Source organism: Scyliorhinus torazame, chromosome 2 (genome assembly GCF_047496885.1).
Source record: "Scyliorhinus torazame isolate Kashiwa2021f chromosome 2, sScyTor2.1, whole genome shotgun sequence".
NCBI classification, from domain to species: domain Eukaryota; kingdom Metazoa; phylum Chordata; class Chondrichthyes; order Carcharhiniformes; family Scyliorhinidae; genus Scyliorhinus; species Scyliorhinus torazame.
The window spans coordinates 216950156-216973154 of NC_092708.1; the positions used below are offsets into that span (position 1 = coordinate 216950156).

The following is a 22999-nucleotide window of genomic DNA, read 5'->3' on the forward strand; positions in this document are numbered from 1 at the left end:
CTAATATAAAATACCCCTCTACCTTTCCCCATTAAACTTTCCTTGGGCAGGTTCAGCAAGAGTTCGATAGTAAAACTTGCTGCATTACCAGCAACATTTCTAATCAGAGGAACACTGACCCACTGCACTGGCTTGATGGTTTGTATTTCTTGTAGCCAAGTTCTTGAAGCAGAGTCCTATCCAGTTTCACATTTCAAAGCACATTTTATCTTTAGTATGATCAGGACTGGGAGATTAGGGATCCACCTTTCAGCCAAAAACCCTGGTCACATGACCCAATTCCAGCTGATGTCACCGCTTTAGGTAAGATGTATTCACTTCTGATAAGTGACCTTGTGTGTGCAACCCTCTCAGGCTAGTGACCCAATAAGTGAGTGCATTAGAGTGACCCTTTAACTCTTCCTGTGAATGGCCATGACCCCTCCAAGATTAAGGAATCCTGGGTAACCCCTCCCTCCCATGATTAGGGTATGTGTGAGCATCGCCAGATTAGGCTGGCCTTCAGTGGACCCTCCATCCCAGATTAAGGTGAGTGTGCCGCTCTAGATTTGTGTTACCCTGTGTATACTCAGTCTGTCACAAGTATGGGAGACCACACAATCTTGTACATTACACTGGCTTTTTATTCCATGCATTTTCTTTTGCTGTCATACTTTCTATGATCCCCATCACTGTACATTGGTTGTCATGATCAGTTAAACAATCAGCTCTGTTATTGTCAGGAAGCCACCTGAGGTGGGGAAGTTTGAGCCAGAGCAACTCGCCCTTGGTGCATGGAGAACAGATGAAATGGTCCAGAATTCATGGTGCCAGGTGGACCTTGCTATTTAATACAAGTGGAACAACACTACTGTCTCCTAACTGCAGAGGGCTGTCAATAACTGCATCAACAGGGGGGCATGTGGTTGTTTCAACAAAAGCATGAAGGGAAAAGTCAATGTGGTGCTTTGGTGGAATGCAACTTAAGTATAAAAACACATCCCATCAGTTTTGCTGATGTTTTGTATATAGTAATTGAGAATGTCAACTCTTTCCAGGCCCTTGACAACTCAGCCCAATTCATATTTCGATTTCTTGGCTGCCTTGCTCATTTTGAATTTTGTGAAGGTTTGGAAAGGGCTATTCTGCCTGTCAAACGTTTGACCAATTGAAGAATTCAGACAGATTTTTGGCTCAGTAAAGGGATCCAAAAAAAATGGAACAAAGGCATATTTTGGGCATTGAATAATGCAGGGGGGGGGGGGGTCAAGCAAGGAACAAAATGATGGACAGAAGTGCAGATTAGCTATGATTAAATTGTAGAATATGCTTGCCGGGCTTAATGGCCTGTTCCCATGGTTTTAGTGGCATCAAACCTTTGGTTGATTAAAACCTAAATCTGAACAGGATCAGCAACTTGTGATGTTGAAAGATTAATGGGGAAAGGGGTTTAAACTTTAGGGGGCCAGCCAAGGTGCATTACTGCACAGCCCACAGGGATGGATATTTGTAGTAATATGAATTGAAATCAAAATTGAGGTTGTCGTGCTGACCAGAAGGGAAAGAAAACACACCATAAATTCTGAAACAAAGCTTCTAAGCAGTGTTAAGCACAGCCCCTACTTGCCCTGCATTCAAAACCCTTGATAAGAATCCTATTCAGCATATTACCCTAATCCTGAACAGTAATGCAGACTTGGCTATATAAGACATTTGCAACAGCTTGTCTGATAGCTGTGTGGGCCCCACTCAACAACAGCAAACCGGTTTATTTAAAGCAAATAGGATCCCTTTTCACTTGGGAAGAAAGGTCTGATTTAACATGTCAACAACCGTCTGAGATAGGTTGGGTAGATTCTGGGGTGAGGGGTGGCATGTAAGAACCTGGTTCAGCTTCCTGTATCTCTGAGTGAGTACATGATTCATTTGTTGTAAATAATTTGGCGAATGTCTCTTTCTGACTGAGTTGATTATGTGGTAAGACCCCACTTGTGGAGTTATTGGGGGAAATATATAATTTGTATTGTAGTCTGAAACTGAAATGAAGTTACTTTGAACTTCCTACCAAAGTGTATGCCCCATTTGACGAATTAGTGAATCTTATCTTTTTTTAAATTCCTTCATGGGATGTCGCTGGCTCGGCCAGCATTTATTGGCCATCCCTAATTGCCCTACAGAGAACATTTAACAATCAACCATATTGTTGTGGGCCTGGAGTCACATGTAGGCCAGACCAGGTAAAGATGGCAGAATTCTTTCCTAAAGGACATTAGTGAATCAAATGGGTTTTTAGGACAATTAACAATAATCACTCGATTTTTACTTTCAGATTTTTATTGAATTCAAATTTTTGATGATGTGGGACTCAAACCTGGGTGCCCAGAGTATTACCCTAGGTTTCTGGATTACTAGTCCAGTGATAATACCATTATGCCATTGCCTCCTCAGGTGAGGCAGAAAGAGATGACATAAAGCAGTAGTTTGAGTCATAATGGGGGAGAAATAGAAAGGACGGGCTGTGTAAATTAGGGTGGAGTTGAGTGGAGCAGAACGAGAGAACAGCGAGAGAGTGTGGGGTAGAGGAGGAGAAGGTAAGGATAAAGGGGGAAGAGTGGAATAAAGAAAGTAGAATAGAGAGAGTGTGAAGCAGAATGTGAGTGGGAGAGGGGTACCGAGAAAGAGCTGGGCAGAGTGCAAGAATGAGACAGTTTGAGTGAGAATGGGGGTAGAGAAAGTCGGGAAAGATCTTGATGCCAGTAATATGGTGTAGCAGAGGAGAGGGAATTGGGGTATAAAGATTTGCAATGCAATATTTAAGTCACGGTGTCTGGCTGATGTTTTGCGCATGGGCCCAAAACCTCAGGATGATAATTTAACCTTTTTGGAAACTAGGATTTTAAAAGAAGAGAACGAATTGTAATTTTAAAGAAAATTCTAATTTGGAGATAATATTTGCTGTCAGTGAGTTGGAACTACACTGTTGGGGAAGTGGGAGGGGCAATTCTTTCTAAACTAAGAAGCCCTGCCTGAATAAAAGGAAGACAGAATAACTCTAGATGGATGAGTTTCAGTGTTTTAAAAAAAGATGATGCGGGGAAGCAGCGGGGAAGCAAAGTGGCAGCAAGGTTATCAACCCAATAAAAATTTTAAAAAGCAAAATATTGCAGATGTTGGAAATCTGAGATGAAAACAGAAAATGCTGGAATACAATCAGGGGAGTCATCGACCTGAACAATTCACTCGGTTTCTCTTGCCACAGCTGCTGCCTGACCGTCTGAAAACGTCCAGTATTTTCTCTTTTCATGTTAGGCATTAAAATTTGATCTCGGCGACACTGCTGCAAGTCACACCCAGGAGAAGAATCATGGAGCACTATTTGAAAAAAAAAATCACATTTGTTCCATTTTCTTTAAATACTTTTTGGACATTAGTTATATAAAAATATTGGAGATGTTGAAAAGAAACTAATACTATTCAATTGGCTGCAGGAAGGTTGACCTCTGCAAGAATAGACATGTCAGGTGACCAAAATGAGTTGGAGCTAGGAAGCCATGTGATGAAACCTCCTAAAATACAGCAACCACATTGATCATCCACAGATCTGAGGTCCTAGTGATGACTGAACTAAGGGATGGAGAGATTAATTCTGATTTCAAAGTAGTGAGGATTCAGGGAAATTGGAATGTTGTGGCAGAGTCGGAATTCAGGAGGAACAAGAAAGGAGGAGCATCGATAAAGTGGATTGTGCTGGAGTTCCTAGGCTCAAGTCCTTGAAATGAGGGAAGGATTGCCATATCCTTACAAGTAACACTTAAAAACAGCACCCCCCCAAAAATTATTCTTTCAAGGTTTGCCTTGTGTTCTGGAACGACAAACAGGGCCGCTTTAAAATGAGGTACGTGTGCTCTGTTCCCACAACACTGATCCAATAATTGTATTTCATGCCTTTCCAGTTGCCAGCTCTGCTTCGCTTTCTCATCGTCTCCCACCCCTTCTCACACTTCAGTTTCATGGCTTGATACAATCCCACTCTTAGAATGGTCAATTACAATTGGAACAGAGAAAAACAGAACAAAAATTAAAGGTCCTTCTGGGAGTAAACAAAATTCTGATCTACAGAAAAAAAAACAATCAAAGCCTCAATGATAACTTAAGAATTCTGATGTAGTCCAGCTACAGAACCAAAGGAATAATTTAAAATGATCTGATACTGCTTCGGCAGTAATGACCCTTCATAAAACTACATTTGTGCTAAAATTTACAGTGAGGATGATTAGAGTCTACACTTCTAGAGATTGTAAACAAACACGAGAAGAATGGAACCATCCAGAATATCAGCATCCGATTCAGGCTTTTCCAACACAGCTGGTTTTGGTATTGTACTGAGGTGAATCTCATTTTCAACAAAAATTTGGATATATAATTGAAAGGGAAGAAGGAATACAGGATAACAGCAGGGAGTGTTGCAAACTAGATAGCTCTTTCAAAAGGGCTGAATGCTTGCAACGAAATGTAATGGAGCATGCCAACTCCACAGGCGGTGGGTGAATGAGGAGAGGTGCCTTGTATTGTCAGCATGTCTCCTGAAGACTCTGACCACCTGGGCTGATTCACAACCTTTTTCAATCCATTTTCCCAAGGCAAGAAGTTCTAACTCGTTTGACAGAGTCATCCAGATGCAAAACGTTCGAACTAGGAATGTGGTAGTTTATTGTGGAATTATTTGGCGTCCCTGGAACTTGAATTGAATTTTGGAATCGAATAGTACTGTAGTCAACCAGTAACAGGCAACCAGCAGCTCAGAGGAACTGATGGGAAATATTCATTCAACACTCACGGTGGGGACAGGAAAATCCCAGCTTTCATTACAGTCTAGATGTAGAGTAACAGATATCTGGGAGAGCGTTGCAGCGTGGAATCTAATCGAGGAGTTCCCGGGGCTTTACATATATAGAGTACAATATTGGCTGAATCCAATTGCGATTTCTCAGATTCTCTGTGGGATCTGTTTGATATCCGCACGAATGGTTTCATTTTATCGTGGACCTGTTATCCTTGTGTAAGGATAATGGATTGGCAAGATCACAATTCCAGCAGATTTTAGGGGAATGATACCAACAGACTGCATTGGAGAGGAGTAAGTTCCAGCACACAGAATGGCTGGATAGTCATAGTCATAGAACATACAGTGCAGAAGGAGGCCATTCAGCCCATCGAGTCTGCACCGACCCATTTAAGCCCTCACTTCCACCCTATCCACATAACCCAATTAGCCCTCCTAACATGTTTGGTCATTAAGGGCAATTTAGCATAGCCAATCCACCTAACCTGCATGTCTTTTGGACTGTGGGAGGAAACCGGAGCACCCGGAGGAAACTCGCGCAGACAGGGGGGGAACGTGCAGACTCCACACAGACAGTGACCCAGCAGGGAATCGAACCTGGGACCCTGGCGCTGTGAAGACACAGTGCTATCCACTTGTGCTACCGTGCTTCCCCACTTGTGCATACCATGCTATGCTGGATGGCATAGTTAGAACTTAAACAGAAGGAGAAATCTCAAACTCATTGAATGGGCACTAAGTTATTAGATGATCACAGCCCGCCATGGATGCCAAACCACAGCTGAATTTTGTTTTGTCTACCAACTTGTTTTCTTGTTGGTGTTTCCAAGGAACAGTTCCATAGGCACAGTTTCCTCTAGTGCCCTCATTTATACGCGGGGAGTAATGGCAGAAACCTCTACCATCACAGACCAGCCTAATTTTATTCCAATGCAACATCCACACATGTCCACTTGCCTGCAGAAAGTCCTGGCTAATTTTCCCTTCCTTCATGGAAATAAAAAAATAACAAAATTCTGTGGATTGTACCTGTGACCTGCTGAGTAACTCACTGCCTCAAACAGCCAAATGTTTGGTATTTAAATAACACCTCGGTAAATTGTAAGATAATTAGCGAATAAAAGCCTGAAAGGGACCATCTATCTCTGGAGATTTCAATACTTGCACAACACAACAATGTATCCTGCACTGGAACAGTGATGTTTCTTGTTCTGAATCCTGCGGCGTTACAGTGATTTGTCTCATATTGAAACCTGTGCCGCAACAGCAATGATCAGTTGATACTGATTTTTTTTTTCACGTAGAGAAGCCAGGACTATGTCTTGTGATTCTCCCATCCTTTCAAAAAAAAGTCAAAATAATGTCATCGTCGTCCGTGATTGCTGGCGAGCTGTGGCTGGGAAGTCCAGAATCATTCTGCGATGTTCGGATGTTCATGAGGTGACATTCTGAATTAAATGACTGTCGTGTACTCCAACTCTGCGAGAAGAGGCATTTCAAGTCGCTGAATAAAACAACAAAGGGAAGAAACCAGGACTATGGGTTTGGGAAAGACACAGAGGCAACACCAATCAATAGCAAATAGATGTCTTGGATTGGAAGGTTCCTGTCACAGAGTAACCCTTCATGTGTTATCACAGCACTGTGAGGTTGCATGGCAGAAAATATTTCAGCTAGACGTATATGCAGGAAGGAGGATGTTTGAAGTCCATTTGATGTTTAAAGGACCCGATCCCTCGCCCCTAAACCCACCCTCTCCCACTTTAATTTGACTGTGTCAGGCTGTCGCTGTTCGGCAGATTGTTGGTGGGGGGGGGGTACTTTCCAACACATTCTGCTCGGGAGCTCACAATAGCTGCCTTGCTCGCTGAGTATTTCCAGCTTTTTCTGTTTTTGTCTTCCACTTTCCAAAATTAAAATTAGAGCCAATCGGGGGTGAAATCAGGAAACGCTCATTCTACACAAGGGGAAGTGGAAATCTATAACTCTTCTCCAAATGCTGGGCCAACACTTTCTAGACTGATAGATTTTTGTTGGATATTGAGGGATATGGAGCGAAATCAGGTAGACTGAGGTAAAGATCAGCCATGATCTGACTGAGTGGCAGAACAGGTTCAGGGGACTGAACTGTTTCTACCTTTCTATTTTGCCAGGCACGGGATGTGGGTGTTGCTGGCTCGGCCAGCATTTTTGGAAAAAGTGGTGGTGAGCCGCCTTCTTGAACCACTGTAGTCCATGTGGTGCAGGTACACTCAGTGCTGTTAGGACAAGAGTTCCAAGATTTTGACCCAGTGACAGTCAAGGGATAGCTTGAAGATATCATGCTTTGGACGGGGAAACCTCTGCTTAGATAACTGGACTAACAATTTTTATCCCTTCTTGCTTAGTTCATTAGAATAACAAACTGCCTGCCTGCTCACATTTCCGCCCCCAATCCTCAGCAATGCTGAGCGCTGTGAATGAACTGTTTCCCAGAATTCACGGTGCATTTTGATATTAAACTCCTTCCAATCCCATTGTCTATTTGCCATTGGGTTGAGCTGGACATCCTGACCAGTTAGCTTATGTACATCTGACATATTCAGGTACACTCTACTTCATTGCTTCCTCTCCATCGAAGAGTATTAGAAGTGCTCTCCTGTGGCCCACTTTGGTCTCTCTTTACCCAGCACACTTATCAGTGAGTCTTGGGTCGGTGCAGCAATGCAGCTTAGTGTTGGTCGATGGTTACCCTGAGCCTTACACTCCATGCAAAAAACGATTTAAGACTTGCGATGCCATGTCCATCTTCTTTGCACTTCTGTCTGTTGTAAATTCTTGACATTTATACAGTATGAAGTGTCAAAACAAAAATAATATGTTAATGTTTATACTAGCCACATTATTCAACAAAGTGGATCCCTGCCATACTTGATTGAAATGATAGTGAACTCTACAATTACTTCATCACAGAATGCTGCAGAACATCGAAGAGTATCTGAGTCTTTGTGTTATTGCAGTATGTTCCCACAGGAAATCTAGATAGTCTTCGTGTGTGTTTATTTTTCTTTTCCATGTTCTTTTTCTCCAGGTGCCTGTCGCCTCCCTCACCAGGTGGATGAGCTGCAGGCTTTCCCTCTTCGGACGGTGGCATCGGAGCACTCGGCTTCAGAGGAGTCACATTCTGATTCTCCAAAGTGCATGGGGTTCTAGGGTAGACATAAGCATTAAAGGTCAGGGCCGACAACAGCACACAATCTCCACATTCCCTTTCTCCTCTTCTTTCATTACCCTGCTCCCTCCCACATCCTCTCCAAACACTGAATTCCACCAGGATATGGCTCATTGGACAGCAGGCCATCTCCAACCCCTCACCCAACTGGTCAATCTTCACTGGAGTGCAGGTCAGGCGACAAACACCAACCATGGGTAGCATCAGAATCGAGCCGACTCCTGCTCTCACCTTTAGTGATACCTTGGAACCGGCCAGGGACCAACATTGGCTGAAATGATAGCATCATAAACACCGAGAGCAAAATGGGATTAATGGAACTGTCCAAAGCAGAGCAGCAGCTGCTGTGCAGAATGGCATTTCTGAGCCTTCCTGAAGCACAGTCGCAAAATCCCAGAGTTTCATATCCAGCTCTCATCAGAGATCGTCAAATACTTCTAAGTATCATTGTTGGGAATGACCAACTTCAACGGCAGAAACTGGGAAATGGCAACGTCAAGGGCACAAGCTGATCTTTTACGGGCTGAAAGCTTCTTGTGGCTCAAATGGGAGATGGTGTATCTGTGCAGTCTGATTGGTGAGCATTAACAAAGTTGGGTGCCACAGCCCTAAAGGGTCAATGAAGCAACAAACTTCACCTGAAAGATGGGGGGGACACCCTTGCTCCAAAATTGCAGGTGGGGTCAATGCTGGAGGATTCTGCTGGGAGGTGCAATTCCAGCCTATCAGCTGGATTATCACCTGAGGAATTTTCATTCCTCTCCTCCATCCACACGATGGGGGGAATATCAATTTGAAAAACAAAACTTGGAACAAAGAATCAACTGGACTGACAAAGGCAGATGACAAAAAGAGAAAACTAGTAAGAGATAGGGTTGTCGGAACCAGAAGTAGGTCCTCCATCCTGTTCTGCCATTCAATTAGATCACGTTGAAGCACACAACTCTAAGCTGATGCTTCTGTTCAGTGGAGGAAACATTCAACCAATGCCCCATCTAGTATCATAGCAGCCCTAGCATGCAGAAGGAGGACATTCGACCCATCGAGTCTGCACTGGCACTCTGAAAGATCACCCCATCCAGGCCCATTCCCCCACTCTATCCCTGTAACCCCATCTAGCATTTTGGATATTAAGGGGCAATTTAGCACGGCCAATCCACCTAACCTGCACATCTTTGGACTGTGAGAGGAAACCGGAACACCCGGAGGAAACCCATGCAGACATGGGGAGAAACTGCAGACTCCACACAGTCACCCAAGGCCGGAATTGAACCCGGGTTCCTGGCTCTGTGAGGCAGCCACACTAACCACCATGCTACCTGCTCAGGTGGTCAACTTTGAAGAAGAACAAGCGGAGTTATCCCCAGTGTCCTGATGTTTATCCTTCAGTCAGCATCACTAAAACACATCATCCGGTTTTCTATCTCATGTTACGTGTGAGAGTTTGCTTCCCAAATTGGCTTCATGTGTTTCCTACATTACAACCAGGGAGCAGGCTACTCTGAATTTGGTAATGTGTAAGGAGGAAGGATTAATTTATGACCTCATAGTTAACGATCCTCTAGGGAATAGTGACCATAGTATAATAGAATTCAAAATTCAATTTGGGGGGTGAGAAAGTGGAGTTCCACACTAGCGTTCTGGAATTAAACAAAGGTAATTGCATAGGCATGAGGACAGATCTGGCCCGAGTAGTGTGGGCAGAAAGGCTAAAAGGTAGGACAGCTGATGAACAGTGGCAGTTATTTAAGGAGACACTCAATTCCTCACATTTAAAATATATTGCAGAGAGGAAGAAAGACGGTAAGAAGCATCAATGGCGAAGCAAGGAGGTCAAGGACAATATAAAGGCAAAAATTAAGGTATACCATGTTGCAAAGACCAGTGGAAGATTGGGATACTTTCAAACATAAAGAGTTACTAAAAAAGTAATTGAAAAAAGCCAAGGTCAATTTTGAAAATAAGTAATGCAAAATATCAAAAAAGAGAGCAAAAGCTTCTATAAGTACATAAAAGGGAAGAGTCGCTAAGCTGAATGTTGGTCCCTTGGAAGATGAAACCGAGAGTTATTAGACGGGAACACAGAAATGGTGGAGATACTAAATCAATACTTTGTCTCAGTTTTCACGGTGGAGGACGCTAGTACCATCCCTATAGGAATGGGTAATTCAGAGGTAATAGAAAGGGTGGAACTTAGGACAATCAGCATCAATAGGGAAACAGTACTCAACAAACTATTGGGATTGAAGGCAGACAAGTCCCCAGGGCCTGATGGCCTATATACTAGGGTGTTAAAGACGTGGTAGTGGAGATAGTGGATCCATTGGTTATAATATTTTACAATTCCCTGGACATGGGAAAGATTCCAGTAGATTGGAAAATGCTAATATAATGCCTTTATTCAGAAAGGGAGAGAGGCAGAATGTAGGAAATTACAGTTTAACATCTGTTGTTGGGAAATTGGTAGAATCCATCATAAGGGAAGTAATATCAGGACATTTGGAAAGTCAAAAAGCAATGGATAGGTTAGGTGAGTGGGCCAAAATGTGGCTGATGGAGTTTAACGTGGATAAGTGTGAGATCATCCATTTTGGTCGGGAAAATGGAAAGGCAACTTATGACCTAAATAGGGAGACACTTCAGGGTGCTCCAGTGCAGAGGGATCTGGGGGTCCTCGTGCATGAGTCATAGAAAACTAGCATGCAGGTACAGCAGGTAATAAAGCGAATGGAATGTCAGCATTTATAGCTAAAGGAATAGAGTATAAAGGTAAGGAAGTGTTGTTGCAAATGTACAAGGCATTGGTGAGGCTGCACCTGGGGTATTGTGCATAGTTTTGGTCCCTTATTTGAGGAAAGGTGAGTGGCATTGGAGGCAGTTCAGAGGAGGTTCACCATATTGATTCCAGAGATGAGGGGGTTTGTGTATGGAGAGAGATTGAACAGTTTAGGCCGATACGCTCTAGAATTTAGAAGAATGAGGGGAGATCAAATTGAGGCATATAAGATGATAAAAGGTATAGATAAAGTAAATGTGGAGCCTATGCTTCCACTTGTGGGGCAATCTAGAATGAGAGGTCATAGTCTCAGGATAAAAGGTAGCAAATTCAAAACAGATGAGGGGAAACTATTTCTCCCACAGGGTCAGGAATCTGTGGAATTCACTACCCCAAAGTGCGGTGGATGTTGGGACAGTGAGTCAATTTAAGGAGGAGTTAGACAGATCTTTAATTAGTAATGGTTGAAGGGTTACGGAGAATGGACAGGATGGTGGATTTGAGGCCATGATGGTAGAGCAAGCTCTAGATGCTATATTTCCTACTCCTGCTCTTAGTTCTTGGGCAGGATTCTCCATTGGCTGAATCCAAAATCAAAAAACGTGATTGGGCAGAGAAAACGTTCCGACGCGGAAATCGCAGTGGGCGCCGATTTGACGCCAAATCGCGATTTTACGTCACCTTGACAGCGGTATCAATGCGTTCCGAACGCACATACAGTAAACACCGTCTGAATATCATTAGCGAAGCTGAGCCGGTATTCTCTGGGGCCTCCGCCATTCTCCAATGGGCCGCGGTTCACTTGTGCTTTTAAAAATCGTGAAACTGCCGTTTATCATAGAATTTACAGTGCAGAATGAGGCCATTCGGCCCATCGAGTCTGCACCAGCTCTTGGAAAGAGCACCATTCCCAAGGCCAACACCGCCACCCTATCCCCATAACCCAGTAACCCCACCCAACATTAAGGGCAATTTTGGACACTAAGGGCAATTTACCATGGCCAATCCACCTAACCTGCACATCTTTGGACTGTGGGAGGAAACCGGGCACCCGGAGGAAACCCACGCACACACGGGGAGGATGTGCAGACTCCGCACCGACAGTGACCCAAGCTGGAATCGAACCTGGGACCCTGGAGCTGTGAAGCAATTGTGCTATCCACAAGGCTACCGTGCTGCCCCTGTCAACATGGCACCCTGACATAGCCCCTGCCAGTGTAACCTAGGGACTTGGTAGTGCCAGAATGGCACCCAGGTGGCACCTCCAGGGTACCTAGCTGGCACTAACAGTGCCAGGGTACCACCTTACCCAAAGGCGTGCAGCTGGCGACCTCTGATCCTCTGGGAGACCCCCATGAGTACCGTTCAATCTGGTCCCCATTTGTGCTGATGAGGGAGAGAGGGGAGGTTGTGGCTGATGAGGGAGAGAGGGGAGGTAGGGCACAGAGAGGCGGAGCGGAGGGGGTGGCGTGTGGACTCCCATGGGACTGGGGCAATGCCCAGGCACAGACTGCCATTGCCGCGGCCTGCAAGGCAGTCATCTTGCTGCAAACACCACTGACCACCCACCTTGGTCCCTGGTTCTGCAGAGTGACACCAGCCGAATGGGTGCCTGACCCTCGCACCCTCCCCCCCCCCCCTCCACCATGCCCCCCCCCCAACCAAGGGCAGCACGGTAGCATAGTGGTTAGCACAGTTGCGTCACAGCTCCAGGGTCCCAGGTTCGATTCCCGGCTTTGGTCACTGTCTGTGCGGAGTCTGCACGTTCTCCCTGTGTCTGTGTGTGTTTCCTCCGGGTGCTCCGGTTTCCTCTCACAGTCCAAAGATGTACAGGTTAGGTGGATTGGCCATTCTAAATTGTCCTTAGAGTCCAAAAAGGTTAAGTGGGGGTTACGGTGATAGGGTAGATACGTGGGCTTGAGTAGGGAGCTCTTTGTAAGGGCAGGTGCAGACTCGATGGGCCGAATGGCCTCCTTCTGCACTGTAAATTTTAAAATTCCTGCCGCAACCCGCCAGCAGGTGGCCCCACCAGGGCAATGGCCACTGTAGCCCCTACGGGGACGCCGGGCAGAGGCCGCAGACCATACCACTGGCATGGGCAGTGCCAGCCAACGGTACCCCAGGCAGCAGGATGGGCGCCAGGGCCAGAGGCCCCCATGGTGCTGGGCACCGATGTGGCCAGCAGTGCGGGGTTAGGAGGGGGGGGAAGGGGGTGGAGCCCACAGTGCCAACCAGGACCACTATGTAGCCCGTTGGACCAGTGTACACACCATGTACAGTGTATACACCATGCTAACATGTCGGTCTTTCAAGCCCTGCAGTCAATAGATACTGGAATTCAACCAGCAATGGTGGCCTTCCTGTTAGTCGCCGCAGCCCTGGGGGATGCCCTGCGGCTGTATGTGCTGACACTGCTCGAGGAGGAGGAAGCTGCAGCAGCAGAGCATGTCCCAGAGGAACAGGAGGCAGCCACCCTGGATGGAGAGCTGGCCGCCCAACAGACCGAGGAGGAGGAGGACGAGGCGCCAAGAATGCGCTGCATGAGGTCTCGCGTGTACTGGCGGCGTCTGTCATTCGAGGACCTGCCGGACCGGGCATACCGCCGAAAGCTCCAGCTGAGCAGGGAGACAGAGAAACATATCTGCCAGATGTTGGCACACCAAACACCGTTGGTTTTTGTTTTTTGGGAGGACACCCTCTCCTGGTGACCATCAAGGTAACTGTTGCCCTGAACTTCTACAGCACGGGGTCCTTCCAGGGGCGAGTGGGGACTAGTCTGGGACCTCACAGACCTCGATGCACAGGTGCATCCACAAAGTCACAGAGGCCCTATTTGCCCAGGTGGCTTAACACATCCATTTCAATGTGGACCGAGTCCACCAGGATGCCCAGACAGTGGAGATCACCGCCATCGCTGACATGCCCCAGAGGATCTTAGAACATAGAACACACAGTGCAGAAGGAGGCCATTCGGCCCATCGAGTCTGCACCAACCCACTTAAACCCTCACTTCCACCCTATCCCCGTAACCCAATAACTCTTCCTAACCTTTCTGATCATTAAGGGCAATTTACCATGGCCAATCCACCTAACCTATGATTGACAGGATGCATGTCCTCCTGTGAGCACCTGCGGATAACAGGCCGCTCTACACAAACCGAAAGGGGTTCCACTCGATGAACGTGCAGCTGATATGTGACCATCAGCTGTGCATCATACACAGCTGCACCCGATGCACGGGCAGTGTGCACGACACCTTCATCCTGGCACACTCAACGATTCCTGACATGTTCAAGACGTCCACTGGCTGAGGTGTTGATTGATTTTTCAGAGTTTTGATGCCCCGTCCCAGGAGCAACTTTTGAGGAAACAAGGGTAGGAAGGCACAGAGAAGAGAGATGTCCAAATCTCAAAACACATGGAAGCGATGAGGAAGGAGATGGGGGTGGTATTGAAAGTGCTGGTGGAGGAGGCGATTGCCCCGGTGAGGGCGGCGGTATCAAGCGCAGCGGCGGAGGTGCGGGAGCAAGGTGAGACAGTGAAGTAAGTGGAAGAGGCACTAGTGCAACACAGTGATCAACTCATCTCGATGGGTAAGGTGCTGCGGAGGGTGATAGTGACCAACAATGGTCTGCAAGCCAAAATGGAAGACCTGGAAAACAGATCAAGACGGCAGAATCTGAGTATCGTGGGTCTGCCCGAAGGGGTGGAAGGCCCAAGGCCGACAGAGTATTTTGCCACGATGTTGGCGGAGCTATTGGGGGAGGGGGAAGATCCCTCTCGATACGAACTGGATCGGGCTCATAGGTCGTGGAGGCCTATACCAAAGGCGAGTGAGCCGCCAAGAGTAGTGACTTTGTTTCCGTAGGTACCGGTTGAAGGAGAAGGTCCTGTGCTGGGCTAAGCAGAAGCGGGAGGTGCAGTGGGCTGGAGCTGGTATACACATATACCAGGACTTTATGGTGGAGTTGGCGAGGAGGCGGGCGGCCTTCGGCCAAGTGAAGACGGCACTGTATAACAGCAAGGTGCGGCATAGTGTATCCAGCTAAGTTGAGGGTGACCTACAAATCCAAAGACTTTTACTTTGAGACGGTGGAAGCGGCAGAGGTGTTTGCAAAGGCAGAAGGGCTCTGGCAGAATTGAGAAATTGGACTGAGGATTGGTCTTGTACTGAGGGTAGGGGGCTGGTAGGAGAGTATGTAGCTGTATGTAGCTTTATCTTCACGGCATGTTGTATGTACTAAAATGAGTCGACGCTGTCTATTTGGACAAGGTAAGAGTTGGGACTTTCCTTTGCAATGATGGTTCTTTGGGGCTTGTGGGTTTATGCTGGGGTTGTGTGTTAAAGGGGATTCCATTGTTTTCCTGGGACCGGGCAGAGGGGAAGGAGACCCGGGCGGGGGCCTCCATGCTGGCTGGTTTAAGCTGACCAGTGAACGGGAGTGAGGTGGCGGGAGGGGCTGCGGCCATCAGGGCCTGGTCGAACAGGTTTCGATGAGCCTAGCTGGGGTGAAAAGTTGGGGGAAGGGACCGATACTGGGTGAGGATTTTTCGAGAGGAAGTGGAGGGGAGGAGTCTGGGAGGGGGGTGAGGGGGGTGCAGTTTACAATTCAGAGGTGTCATTCATTGTATATCTTCAGGGATTGGAGGGCCTTGAATATTAGTGGGGGGACAGGGGATGGGTTGGGGGGGGCGGTGGACTATATATGTTAATGGCGACCATGGGCGATTCCTGATTCCTGTTTTTTTTTTAAAATGTGATGCTTATATCGTCTTGCGGGCTGTTGTGTGGGGGATGGTGGGAGGAGGGGATCATTGTTGTTAATAAGGGGTTTGACATTGTATCCGTTACCGTTTACTATTTATTGGTGGGGGTAGATTTTGAAGAAAATGTGAAAAAGGAGAATAAAAAACATTTATTTTAAAAGAATGAGTAAAAAATTGGCTGTAAAGTATCTTGAGTGGGTAAGATGAAAGATGATATATAAATTCAAGAATTTCCTTTATGGCTTATCTGTACTTATTCTGGAATAATATCGCATTGATGGTGATCATATTGGCACCATGACTGTGCTGGTACTTTGAAACAGCTATCCAGTTAGTCTCATTTTCCTGCTCTTACCCCCATAACCCTGGATCTTTGCCCCTTTCAATATTTCTCCAATTCCCTTTTGGAAGTTACTTGGAATCTGTGCAAGCTGTGCCCAGCATACCCTCTAATTCTATCTTTTACTCTCGTTACGATATGCATTGTCTGTATAGCATGCAAGAAACAATATTTTTCACTGCATACTAACATATGTGACGATAATAAATCAACTCAAGTCAAAAATCAAGCAGTGCATTCCAGATTGTAGAGCCTCACGGCGTAAAATATTCTCATCTCATCCCTGGTTCTTTTACCTTAAATCTCCTTTGTATTAGTACATAGAATCATAGAATTTACAGTGCAGAAGGAGGCCATTCGGCCCATCGGGTCTGCACCGGCTCTTCGAAAGAGCCCACACTCCCACCCTATCCCCATAACCCAGTAACCCCACCCAACACTGAGGGAAACATTTTGGACACTAAGGGCAATTTAGCATGGCCAATCCACCTAACCTGCACATCTTTGGACTGTGGGAGGAAACCTGAGCACCCGGCGGAAACACACGCACACACGGGGAGAACATGCAGACTCCACACAGTGACCCATCCGGGAATCGAACCTGGGACCCTGGAGCTGTGAAGCAATTGTGCTATCCACAATGATACCGTGCTGCCCATCTTCAACTGGAAACAGTTTCCTCATATTCACTCAATCAAAACCCTTTTGATTTTGTTTACCCCTATTAAACCGTTTTCTCTGCTTTAAGGAAAACAACCCCAGATTCTCGAATATATCTATACAACTGAAATTCCTCATTCCTTGCATCATTCTAGCTAATTGCCTCTGCACCCACTCCAAGGCCTTGACAGTCTTCTCGAAGTGTGATACCCAGAATTACTCCAGCTGGGCCCTAACCAGTGATTCATAAAGGTTTAGTATAACTTCCTTAATTTGGCACATGTTTGCCACCTTTAAAGAGTTGTGTGCATACACCCCCGAGGTCTCTTGTGTCACTCTCTGAAAAGACTGAGCTTGTCAACTAATGATGAGAATCTCACCTCATAGCAGTGCTCCTCTGCGCACAGTTTTCCGAGCGATATCTGAGTTTTCACCCTGCGGACTGCAGACTCTTTATCAGACAGCCCATCCGACTGCATGGATATCTCAATGGGAATTTCAGGAGTGTGTGACAGCATATCGTCTAGTTTGTCCTCCAGACGGTCCTCATTATTGTTGCTCAGCCCGTCTGGAGTGCCACTATGTGAATGGTCACTCGTGTTGCCTTCCTCCCCGTCTGACACAGAGAAGTTCTCCGAGCTAAAGGTGGAGTAGGACTGACAGCTGCTCATACAACGGTGGGGCCTGCAGAATATAGAGAGAAACACAGCCTCAGAAACCCAGTAAAATTCACAATTCTACAATCCAGAGACACAGTTTAACTATAGAGACCGTGGGAAAATTATGACCCCATACAATTCCAATGTTCTCACCTATCTAATACCCAGGGTTGGAAACCATCAGGTCCTGGAAATTTGTCTGTCTTAAACCACTTTATTTTCTCTCATATAGTATATCAAATTTATTAATTTGACTTACTTTTAGGTTCCTTAAAGCACTGGTTGTTTTATCCTCTTCTGTGAAAATGGATAGAAGGTGCTCACTTAACAAGCCTACCATTTCCTTATTTTCCATGTTAACTTCAGCTGTTTTTAAAAGGCCCATGTTCCTCTTAACTGTTCATTTTCTCTTAACATGTTTAGAAAAACATTTGCTGCTCATTTTCATAGTTTTTTTCATTTTCCTCTTTGCCTCTTTTATTACATTCTTTGCACCTATTTTGATGCTTTTATAGCACTTCCAGTCTGCCATTTTCAGTCAGCGTACAATCCTCAGTTTGTACTGAGGTACACAGGCTGAAATTGTAACTCAATCAAAATCCGTTCACTTCTTAAAAGATAAATTTAGAGTACCCAATTATTTTTTTTCTCAATTAAGTGGCAATTTAGTGTGGCCAATCCTCCTAACTTGCACATTTTCTGGGGTGTTTTGGGGGTGAGACCCACGCAGACACAGGGAGAATGTGCAAATTCCACAGACAGTGACCCGGGGCCAGGATTGAACCCACGTCCTCGGCGCCGTGAGGCAGCAGTGCTAACCACTGCGTCGTCCTCAAAATCCGTTCACTTGCAGAGTTAAAATCGGCAATATTGTCTAAACCAGGGCAGATTATCGAGTAGAGTTGGCCTCAGGAGGGCTTCCTTCCCTTGATTACTACAGCAGGGTCTCCTGCTGGAAAGTGTGAGGGACAGGCCTTAGCCACGATGCCGACTGTAGTTGAAGGGCCCTGAAATAATGATTGCCTGCACATGGGGTTCTGGAGTGCACTGGTGGAATTGTATGCCAGCTGGGATATGTCCTCTCGAGAATCTCCTGCTTATTCTACACAACCTAGGCATGGCTCAGCAGGAAGATCTCTTCAAAGAGGCACAGGGTAAATGAAACCTCACTGAATTACTGCAAATTTGTGCTGACTTTGGACCTGCAGAATTTGTGTTTGGAGCGCATCCTGCAAAGCAGGTTAGCTTTTCAGCTGCATTCCTTGGGCAGTCTTCTGCAAAGTTTCGATTTTTTTCCTTCAGGTGAAGGCCTTCTGCATCGTGAGCTCCACGTGGCAACCAGCAGGAGAATAAACCAAAATCTTCCGGTCTGCTGGAATCTCAACAGGGGCCTTATCTGCAACTCTTGAACCTTGAGGGGGTGACGGCAGCTGTAATGTACGAAGTGGATGACATAGTTCTTTCTCGTGGTCCTTGCTCCCCATGCATCGAAGGAGATCTACAACAGATTGGGACTGCCGTTCCAGTTTGAGAAGGAGAAGCTGGATGTAACGGTATTACAATTAAATAAGGGTAACTACAAAGACACGAGGAAGGAGCTGGCCAGAGTTGATTGAAAAAGGAGCCTAGCAAGGAATACAGTGGAACAGCAATGACAGGGATTTTTGAGGGTTATTCGGGAGGCACAACAGAAATTCATCCCAAGGAGGAGGAAATATGCTAAGGGGAGGACAAGGCATCCATGGCTGACGAGGGAAGTCAAGGACAGCATAAAAGCAAAAGAAAAAGCATATAAAGTGGCGAGGATTAGTGGGAAACCAGAGGATTGGGAAACCTTTAAAAACAATCAGAAGACAACTAAAAATGCAATAAGGGGAGAGAAGATGAAGTATGAGTCCAAGTTAGCTAGTAATATGAAAAAAGATGGGAATAGTTTTTTGTTTTCAATATATAAAAGGTAAGAGAGAGAGAGGCAAAAATAAACATTGGACCACTGGAAAATGTGGCTGGAGAAGTAATAATAGGAAACAAAAAAATGCTGAGGAACTGAATAGTTACTTTACCTCAGACTTCACAGTGGAATACCAGCGGGATGCCAGAGCTCCAGGAGAATCAGGGGGCAGAGGTAAGTGCAGTGGCCACCACTAAGGAGGAGATTCTGGGGAAACTGAAAGGTCTGAAGGTGGACAAATCACCTGGACCAGATGGACTACACCCCAGAGTTCTAAAAATGATAGTTGAGGAGATTGTGGAGGCATTGGTGGTGATCTTTCAGGAATCACTGGAGGCGGGAAAGGTCCCAGAGGACTGGAAAGTGGCTAATGTAACACCGTTGTTTAAGAAGGGAGGGAGGGGGCAGCACGGTGACGTAGTGGTTCGCACTGCTGCCTCACGGCACTGAAGTCCCAGGTTCGATCCCGGCTCTGGGTCACTGTCCTTGTGGAGTTTGCACATTCTCCCCGTGTTTGCATGGGTTTCGCCCCCACAACCCAAAGATGTGCAGGGTAGGTGGATTAGCCACACTAAATTGCCCCTTAATTTAAAAAAAAAGGGGTAATTAAAAAAATTAAAATTAAAAAAAAGGGAGGGAGGCAAAAGACGGGAAATTATAGGCCAGTTAGCCTGACTTTGGTCATTGGTAAGATTTTGGAGTCCATTATTAAAGATGAGATCGCGGAGTACTTGGAAGTGCATGGTAAAGTAGGACTGAATCAGCACGGCTTCGTCAAGTGGAGGTCATGTCTGACAAATCTGTTGAGAGTTCTTTGAGGAAGTAACAAGGAAGTTAGACAAAGGAGAACCAGTGGACGTGAGTTATTTAGATTTCTAGAAGGCCTTTGACAAGGTGCTGCATAGGAGACTATTGAATAAGTTAAGAGCCTATAGTGTTAAGGGTAGGATCCTGGCATGAATAGAGGATTGACTGACTGGCAGAAGGCAGAGAGTGGGGATAAAGGGGTCTTTTTCAGGATGGCAGCTGGTGACTAGTGGTGTGCCTCAGGGGTCTGTGCTGGAACCACAACTTTTCACAATATACATTAATGATCTGGAAGAAGGAACTGAAGGCACTGCTGCTAAATTTGCAGATGATACAAAGAAAGATCGGGCAGTATTGAGGAAGCAGGGGGCTGCAGAAGGACTTGGGACAGGCTACGAGAGTGGGCGAAGAAGTGGCAGATGGAATAGAAATGTGTGAGGTTATGCACTTTGGAAAGAGGAATGGAGGCATAGACTATTTTCTAAATGGGGAAATGCTTAGGAAATCAGAAGCACAAAGGGACTTGGGAGTCCTTGTTCATGATTCTCTTAAGGTTAATGTGCAGGTTCAGTCGGCAGTTAGGAAGGCAAATGCAATGTTAGCATTCATGTTGAGAGGGCTAGAATACAAGAGCACGGATGTACCCTGAGGCTGTCTAAGGCTCTGGTCAGACCCTGTTTGGAGTATTGTGAGCAGTTTTGGGCCCCGTATCTAAGGAAGGATGTGCTGGTCTTGGAAAGTGTCCAGAGGTTCACAAGAATGATCCCTGAAATGAAGAGCTTGTCATATGAGGAACGGTTGAGGACTCTGGGTGTGTACTCGTTGGAGTTTAGATGGATGAGGGGGGATCATATTGAAACTTACAGTATACTACAAGGCCTGGGTAGAGTGGACGTGGAGAGGATGTTTCCACTTGTAGGAAAAACTAGAACCAGAGGACACAATCTCAGATTAAAGGGACGATTCTTTAAAACAGAGATGAGGAGGAATTTATTCAGCCAGAGGATGCTGAATCTGTGGAATTCTTTGCCGCAGAAGGCTGTGGAGGCCAAATCACTGAGTGTCTTTAAGACAGAGTTAGATAGGTTCTTGATTAATAAGGGGATCAGGGTTATGGGGAGAAGGCAGGCGAATGGGGATGAGAAAAATATCAGCCATGATTGAATGGCGGAGCAGATTCAATGGGCCCAGTGGCCTAATTCTGCTCCTATGTCTTATGGAAGCATTGGTTGCCATAGCTGAAGAAAAAATGGGGGACTGTTAGATGGTGGATGAAGGAAGAGAAGGATCTCTCTCAAACCTGACCTGGAAAGGAACAAGGAGAGACCAAATACACAAAGGAAAAGACCGAGGAGTGCACAAGGTGGCTCCTGCTGGAAACCTGACCTTTTTTACCCTTTTTTCTGGCGCCATGGGTCTTTAACATCTCAGAGAAATTCTGGAAATTGGCTGGGCAGAATTCCCTCATCTCTGCAATGCCCAGGGGAGGCAAAGCCAAAAAAGAATTGGCCTAAATACCAGCGCCAGATTCTGAAGCCTCCCTTGAATCAACTGGAGGCAAGATGCTGGAAGCAGCTTCTTCTTCAACCACTCCATTAAAGGCCGAAGCACTCACAAAGATTTTGGCGGTCGAGCTTGACAAATATCGACAAAGCTTGTCTGTCGATCTTAAAAGACCAATGAAGGGGATCTTGACCATTGAAGCTGATTGAGCCTCAAGCAAGGGCATGGAGACTACATTGTCTGACCACAGTGATAGGTTCACCTCCTTAGAGTCCGGCCTTGCTTCTGTGATCGAAGATAACAGAACATTAACAGCTAAGCTGAACAACCTGGAGAACAGACCCAGAAGACAGAATGTTCGTATTGTGGGGTTACCAGGGGGGATCGAGGGCCACACCCCTACTCAGTATTTCTCAGACTTGTTCCAGACAATGGGGGTGAAAACGTGCTTCCACCTCCCCCAGGGTCAACAGTTCGCTTTGACCTAAGTCTCACTTTGGAGAACCTCCTCGTGCAGCAATCACAAGGTTTCACAGCTTCAAAGAGGAGTTGGCGCTTCGATGGACAAGAAAGCAGCGGCGTTTTACAAGACAAGGCCACTCTTATCAGATTGCACCAGGAAATGAGTGCTGACCTAGCCAAGAAAAGAGCCGCTTTTAAGAAAGTGAAATCCATCCTATATATGGAGTCAAGTTGGGGATGTTTTATCCAGCCCAACTTCGTGTAACATTCCGAGAAAAATACTATTTTTTTGTCTCGCCGGGAGATGCTGACTGCTTTGTCCAGAAGCACAATTTGTACTCTGTTTAATCTGATCAATGGCTCATTGTACGGGCACTTTTCATTTCTTTTCATGTCTGTTATTTGGATGTATTCTTGACATCCTTAGTAGTTATATATGAGGGATTTCTGCTGTTCATTCCTTACATTAACCTATTTTTCCTTTTTTGTTTTGTTATTATCATTTGGCGCAACTGTTAGTTGCCAGTGTGGCGTTCTAAGTTTAAAAAAATAATTTTAGAGTACCCAATTAATTTTTTCCCAATTAAGGGGCAATTCAGCGTGGGCAATTCAGCGTGGCCAATCCACCTACCCTGCACATCTTTGGGTTGTGGGGATGAGACCCACGCAGACACGGGGAGAATGTACAAACCCCACATGGACAATAACTCGGGGCCGGGATTGAACCTGGGTCCTCAACGCGTGAGGCAGCAATGCTAACTGTGTCACTGTGCCACCCATAGCTTGGTGCTCTAAGTTAAATCATATTTACTCTCCAGTTGGAATCTCCCTGTTAACAAAGTGTGTTAGTTCACAGGAGTGTATTAAAGAGTCTTCTGCAGATCATAACAAGAGTTTTTAAAATGAGCTAAAGAGTTTGTGTTTAGTTGGGTTTTGTTATTTGTAGGTTTTAGTTTAAGTTAGTGTTTGCTGCCGTTCCATTTGCTTTTGGGTGTGGTTTTGCTCGAGTGCAATGGCGCCTTGCGGTTGGGATGGGGTTAG

The 22999-nt window shown here is 45.9% G+C and overlaps 1 protein-coding gene across 4 annotated transcripts in view; it reads right to left on the bottom strand.

The window, feature by feature from the left end:
- Positions 1–602: 602 nt before the first annotated feature.
- Positions 603–22999, bottom strand: part of map3k13 (mitogen-activated protein kinase kinase kinase 13) — a 208635-nt gene continuing 186238 nt past the window's right edge. For all 4 annotated transcript variants that reach the window (XM_072483863.1, XM_072483854.1, XM_072483872.1 and 1 more), the window contains 2 exons: positions 16957–17260; positions 603–8010 (listed from right to left, as the gene is read on the bottom strand). In XM_072483863.1, the coding sequence (XP_072339964.1) occupies positions 7909–8010; positions 16957–17260 (406 nt within the window). In that variant the 3' untranslated portion in view covers positions 603–7908. The remainder of the gene's footprint in view (positions 8011–16956; positions 17261–22999) is intronic.